Below are 7402 nucleotides of genomic sequence, written 5' to 3' on the forward strand. Positions count from 1 at the left end.
TTGCTGGCCCTCGCTAAAACAATCTTCACCAACTATAAATACCAGTAAGTTAAATTTTTACTGCAGTAAAAAATTGGTGACTGAAATTTAAACGAGCCTCTGATTCCAGCCTCTGGATCAGAAATGTTAACTTGACCTTTCTTCTTAATATTAACTTTTCAATTAAAAATAGTTCTTGAATCTTTGTGATACAGAAAGCAACTAGAATATTAAATAACACTATACAAAACACACATATTTTTCACATACGACACAAATGGAGACCATTTATTCATCAAAGATAGATGTCTGTGTTGCCCATAGTCATCAGTTAATAGCCACTACTGATAGCCTATGGAAAAGAGGGATTTCTGAACCAACTTAGCTTGCTAAGATGCATCCACAGACCTCCATGTAACTCAGAGTGCGTTATTATATTTCATGTCAGAGGAACACCTCTACAAGAGAGTATTTAGAAATGAGTCTGATCTGTTTCACATACCCAGAGAAACAATTTTATGTTGTTTTTTTTTTTTTTTTTTTTTGTTTTTTTGTTTTGCCAGTCCTAGGACTTGGACTCAGGGCCTGAGCACTGTCTCTGGCTTCTTTTTGCTCAAGGCTAGCACTCTGCCACTTGAGTCACAGCGCCACTTCTGGCCATTTTCTATATATGTGGTGCTGGGGAATTGAACCCAGGACCTCCTGTATACGGGTCAAGCACTCTTGCCACTAGGCCATATCCCCAGCCCCGAGAAACAATTTTAATTAGCTTGTGAAAGAGATCATATTTCCCTTTGACCATGTTTTACCTGAAATTTTTAACCAAATAATTTGATTAGAACACTATAGATTCATTTATTTTAAACCAGTCTGCATGTTAGGTGATTAGTCACCTTTATTTTTTAACACACCACTTATATGTTTTATGCTAGATTTCTACTCTCTATTCTGATTGCCAGTTGATCATCCTTGGTTAACTGGAAGTCCAGCTCTCATGCTGTCTCTAGCCTCAAAACTGATTAAAGAAAAATAATGCAAATCAAATAATTTCAATGTTTAAATATGAGAAATTTCAAGAGTATATAGTAGGTGATACACTGGGTGATGGAATATAAATTCACAAATGAACTAGAAAATGAAAAGGAACCAGGAATGGCTTGTGCAACTCCTTTGTGACCCATATAACTCTTTAATTTGGCCTCTGTAGAGTCTATTCTAAAGTCACCAGGCGTGTTATAAGTACACTCTAGACATTTTCTCGCATGTATGCTGTTCAGGGTTTGAGCTTAGAAATAGAGGCTAGAGCAAACTGCTTGCTAGCACCCTGTGTGGGAGGGCTGAGTGATCCTGGATAGAGAACAAGAGAAATAAATCGCCGTTGCGATTGGCTTGAAAGCAGAAGATATACCTATTCCAACATGTGCATCCATTTTGAACAAGAAAAAGAGAAAGGTCTCTATCCATGTGACCTGTCCATTAGTCATCTGAGAATTCTCAAATCTATCTTTAGAAAAGAGAACACTAGAAAAAAAAAAAAAAACACCTGTACTTCCTAAACTTTGAGAAGATTCAAACACTACTGCTGGTGTTTCTCCCTCCTACTTTCTCCAAAAGTCACAATATAATGAGTACCTTTAAACACACACAATAGCCATTAATTCCAGATAATGCATGCAAGAGTCACCTATTCTGTTCAAGTGGTAGACTATACCAGTCTTAAGCTAAGGCAGTGTGTGTTAATCACACACAATGTAAAGTTCACGGTATTTTTCTTGTATCCCTGTGCATTTTCTCCATCAGAACATAGATATACTTCTGATATTGACTCTAGCCATTTTACTTTTAAAATAATTTAATTTGCAGAGCAAATTTTAATTATTTTGATCCATATAGTTTTGTTATTCCCTTCTTATCAGAGAGGTAAGAAACAATAGAGAGATCTCTCCAGAAAAACAAAGAAATTATTTTTTTTAAGTTGAAAAGCATGTCTAGGTTGTGAAAATGTCTGCTAAGGAGTTTCTATTAACCCTATTAACCCCTATGTGAAAATTAACTGACAGAAAGATTCCTAGGACTTCATTCTTTTTCTACAGGTATTTAAAAGTCTTTCCAAAACCTTCCCACTCTGTAGATTTCCTTACAATAATGATCCAAAGAAAAGATTCTAGAAGTCTTTTAAGTATAGACAAACAAAAGATGCATCAAAAATTTGATGGTGTTAATTTATGGTGTCCATTTCCTAAGGAGTTGAAATTCAATGTTTCATCTACCACACACCCCAGAATGTGAACTAGCCTGGGAAAGAGGCCAGTCTAAACAAACCTTGGGGACACTGGATCTTGCTGACAGCATAACCCAAGAAAGGAAGGAGAAAAGACAGGTGGATTTAAGCAAACAAAGTTTTTTCTTTCAGGAGATTTGATAGAATTGATCCTAAGAAATGGCAAAACATTCTGGATACCATGACACAAAAAGAAATAGTTGTACTTGATAGGTCTTCTAGGATCTACTCTGAAGTATAGGAAAGCCAATAGAAAAAACCCTACTTGGAGGAATTTGGTACATCTGGGTGAAGCTTTATGGCTAAACTAATACTGTCCCCAACTGACCATTGGCTAGATTCCTTTTTATTTTTTTTTTAATTTAATTGTATTGTCAGTGTGATGTACAGAAGGGTTACAGTTACATACATGAGGTAGTGAGTACACATTTTTACAAGGACATATTAACAAGACTAGACTGAATGTTGACTAGAGACATTTCCTTCTGATTGTATACCTATTAAATTATTTCCCTTTTTAAAAAATAGTACATCAAATCTAGAAATTTTGGAGCTGGGGAATCTATAGATGATTCAGGAATACATCTGTACCTTGCATATGTAGAATAATGGCTTAATGGAAAGATGCAATTCGTCTTAGAGGAAATGTCATTTGACAAGGCTGTGATTCTTTATTTAAAAAAACTGAGTATCACTTGCTCAAGGACAGAATTTGGAAAGGAATGATATTAGGAGAAAATTAAAGCCACTTGAAGTGAAAAGTTAGCCAGTTAAAACACCTGAAAATAATCTGGTATACCTTCAGAAATATTAATTCTATTGTGCTCCAATCAAATATGTGAATGTATTTCAAAGGAATAAGAAAAGCCAGTGATTAACACACAATGTAAAGTTAAGTTTCACTGCCTTAAAAGAGCTATCAGACTTCGGATAGTGTAACTAACACTATTAGTCATTTTGTCAAAGCATTGTATTATGTAATTGACTAACACATCTCACTCACAATCTATCCATGCTCTTTGGGGTCTGTCCTCCTTGTGGTATCTCTAATTCTGCAAAATTCTGCCCATTTTAATCCCCTCAGTGTTTTTTTTTTCTATTACTGAAAGAACAAAGCACCAGCTATGACACATTCCATCTTCTCTCAGAATCATAGATCATTATTCTGAAAGCTTGTGTCTGTAGAATACTGAGTTCCAGTCAATTTTGCATGAAGCAAGGGAGGGAGAGTGAAGAAGAAGAGAGGAGGAAGGGGGAAAAGGTACAGGAAGGAGAAGGAAAGAGATGTTTAAAGTAATATCACCTGCTAGCCAGGAAAATAATGAGTTGGAAAAGGAAAAAGACATAGAAGATTCTGAGAGATTTCAAGAATTTGCAAAACAGAAAAAAAGTAAACCAGTTTATATCATTACAGTTTCCCCTGGATCTAAAAAAAATCACTCATTTCTTTGTTCAATAAATAGTTAAACCTGTACTACCTAATTATAGAGCACCAGTGTATGAGGGGTGACTCTTGTAGCCTCAATAGAAGCTCCTCCTTAAGAGGACAAAAGATTGGAAATGTGGAAGTGATAAAGATGAAAGTCAATTTCAGTTCAGTTTCATAAATATCACTGTCTTCCTTCTTTGGGTGGAAAAGAAAACAGTGTAAACCTAAGGCGATAAAGGTACTGAAATGTAAGAAACAAAGATCTGGAAGAACCTAGTATTTGAACAAGAAGATACGAAAGTGAATGGAAGAAAAATCACATATATTCTGCTCCTAGCCCAACCAACTTTTGAATGAAATTTTTCATTATAGTTCTACCCCAGTTCAAACACTTTAAAAGGACTTCCACCCCTGAACTCAGAGAATACTCAGTCTCTACAATTACAACTCTAAAGAAACTATAAAGAATTACGAGAGCTTAGAATGTAGCTTGGTTTTAGAGTTATTTCCTAGCCTGCACAAAGCCTTGGGTTTGATCTTCAGAAATATACAAAAAGAAATAAAAACTTAAAAGATGACTAAAAAAACTGCCTAGCACTTTTAAATAGAGGCCTCAGCTCCATTAGAATCATTATTTAGGCTTTCTGTATGTGTTTTTCTGGATATCTAAACCTTTGAAGCCATGGTGAAATGAATTACATGGCATCTACAATAAAAGAACTATGATCTTGATCGCTCTAAAATATTGAATGGGTGGCACAGACCTTTACAAAGGTCTCCTATGTTCCTTCATGGATGTGGACAAATCTAGACCAAACATGGGACCATTTTTTTGAAAGATTTCTTTGCATCTGAATAAGTTACATGCTCATGAAGCTCATTCTGGATAAACATCACTCCAAGAGACTTTCTTCTCAGTTGTGATTTTTTTTTTTTTTTTTTTTTTTTCTCAAATTTTTATTATCAAACTGATGTACAGAGAGGTTACAGTATCATACGTTGGGCATTGGATACATTTCTTGTACTGTTTGTTACCTTGTCCCTCATGCCCCCCTCCCTCCCCCCCCTTTCCCTCCCCCCCCCCAGGTGTTCAGTTCACTTACACCAAACAGTTTTGCAAGTATTGCTTTTGTAGTTATTTCTCTTTTTTTACCCTGTGTCTCTCGAATTTGGTATTCCCTTTGAATTTCCTACTTCCAATACCAGTAAACACGGTTTCCAATATACTCAGATAAGATTACAGAGATAGTGTAGGTACAAACATAAGAAGGTGATACAAAACATTATCAATAATAGAAACTACACATACACATAGGACGTTGAAAGTAGTTACAACTGTGATATATCACTTGTTTCCATAACATGGAGTTCATTTCAATTAGCATCATCTTATGTGTTTTAAGGGTATAGCTATTGGGCCTTGTGATGCTCTGCTATGGCTTGCCTAAACCTGTACTAATTATTCCCAATAAGGGAGGCCAAACTGGTTCAGCCACTCTGGCAAGCAGTATGGAGATTCCTCAGAAGGCTCAATATAGAACTCCCCTATGACCCAGCAGCCCCACTGTTGGGTATCTATCCAAAAGCCCACAAACAAAATCACAGTAATGCCACCAGCACAACAATGTTCATCGCAGCACAATTTGTCATAGCGAGAAGCTGGAACCAACCCAGATGCCCCTCCATAGATGAATGGATCAGGAAAATGTGGTACATTTACACAATGGAATTTTATGCCTCTATCAGAAAGAATGACATTGTTCCATTTGTAAGGAAATGGAAGGACTTGGAAAAAGTTGTGATGTTTTAATTACTTTGATCCTTTAATGAAAACATGGGACCTGTCTGTATGCTTTATCATTTGAGAACAGCCATTGTAATCCTTAGGAATTTTGGTTTTCAAGAAACAACATTGTGGGGCTGGGGATATAGCCTAGTGGCAAGAGTGCCTGCCTCGGATACACGAGGCCCTAGGTTCGATTCCCCAGCACCACATATACAGAAAACGGCCAGAAGCGGCGCTGTGTGGCTCAGGTGGCAGAGTGCTAGCCTTGAGCGGGAAGAAGCCAGGGACAGTGCTCAGGCCCTGAGTCCAAGGCCCAGGACTGGCAAAAAAAAAAGAAAGAAAGAAAGAAACAACATTGTAAAAATGCCTCATTTTCAGAATCATTACCTCTTTGTGCCTTCATTCTATACGTTTTGCCTTGAAATGCTTTTCTCTCTTTTAATTTCAGATTCACCCAAGAACCTAAGAGAAAAATTTCTTGTAGAACAAGGAAAACCAACCAATGGAGTATACATTGTGAAAAATTAAAACATCTTATACAATTACAAGCCAAATGGATCTCTTATTTGCACTTGGACTGGTTACCAGAGGATCACAGTGTGCTTACTCCGTGTAACAAAACATCCCATAAAAAGAAGATTTGGAGTTCTGGGCACTACCACCATGGAAAGTAGTTTCAAAAAAAATAAAGAGTTTTCTCAGAGAAATTTTTTGGGGAATCATGAAGAACGATCAACTCTCTTCTTATTTGGATCTACCGTTCCTTTGTACCATTTGCAAAATATGTATATATATAATATTTTGAAATATTATATATTCTCTTCAAGAAATGAACAGTACCACAATGTGAGATGGCTGGTATACCCTTTTTCATTTTGGATGTTTTATTGGTTTGGGTTTGTCTTTTTTTTTTCTTGGAAAAGAAGATAGGTGCCCTTGTGAGAATTCAACATGGTACTGACCATGGACGGCCAGCTACAGGTGGACTCCTGGAATCCGAGGTGTCATAGTAATACTGAAATCAAGAGCTTCCTCTGTTTCTACCAGATGCCCCAAGGAAGCAGCACATTGTCCTGTTTTATTGCTTTCTACCCTGTGCAATATTAGCATGCAAGCTTGGCTTTACATAAACATACTTTATATTCAATTGATATATAATAACCGTTCTAACCTCTTCCAGGAAAATATTTTTTAGAACTACTAGGTTTTCCACAAATAAGAAAATGAGGATTCTAGAGGGAGCTGCTCCACCATGATATTAAGACTCTGGCAGAGTTATGGTAGGATGTAGGTCCCTTGTATTAATAAGTCCTGTAAATACAGTGTCTTAGGGCTTTGTATAGCTGTCCTAGACTGCAGAAATGTCCTCTGAATAATTCCAAAGTCTGGCATCATAACTACATAGTGCTATAGCAACAGGTCTTATCATGGCACCTCTTTCTATGTTTGATTTGCTTTTTTCTTGAGTGTTCAGAACTCTTTGAGTGAGATAGGAAAGCTTTGAAAGCAATTAGATTTCATAATGATCTGTGTGACCAAATGTTGGACAGCCCTATTAAAGTGGTAAATAACTTCTTTCTAAACCTACTTGTCCTCCTTTTTGCCATTTGTTTATATAGAATGTGTTTCACCCAAATCTACAATGTACATGGTTCAGAGACTTGAAATTAGCCAGGACATCCTGCTCAAAGTCTTTAATTCTATTACAGCTACTATCCCAACCCTAATATTTTGACCTCTAGGAAATTAGTAGGATAACTGAAGAGTGCATAATCCCCAAGATGAAATGTCACATCTTACTATTGGGCTTACAGAAGGGTTATTGGGATGATTAGAAATGAGGTTTTTCTCTCACAAAGAAAAAAGAAAGAAATTATTGTCCATGTCTGTTTTGAGCCATTCAGATGATGCTTATAAGAAGGAAACA

The 7402-nt window shown here is 36.5% G+C and overlaps 1 protein-coding gene across 1 annotated transcript in view; it reads left to right on the forward strand.

The window, feature by feature from the left end:
* Positions 1-5941, forward strand: part of Tafa1 (TAFA chemokine like family member 1) — a 444264-nt gene extending 438323 nt beyond the window's left edge. The window contains exon 4 of the mRNA XM_048354882.1: positions 5924-5941. Within this exon, the coding sequence (XP_048210839.1) occupies positions 5924-5941 (18 nt within the window). The remainder of the gene's footprint in view (positions 1-5923) is intronic.
* Positions 5942-7402: the final 1461 nt, after the last annotated feature.

Source organism: Perognathus longimembris, chromosome 10 (genome assembly GCF_023159225.1).
Source record: "Perognathus longimembris pacificus isolate PPM17 chromosome 10, ASM2315922v1, whole genome shotgun sequence".
NCBI classification, from domain to species: Eukaryota; Metazoa; Chordata; class Mammalia; order Rodentia; family Heteromyidae; genus Perognathus; species Perognathus longimembris.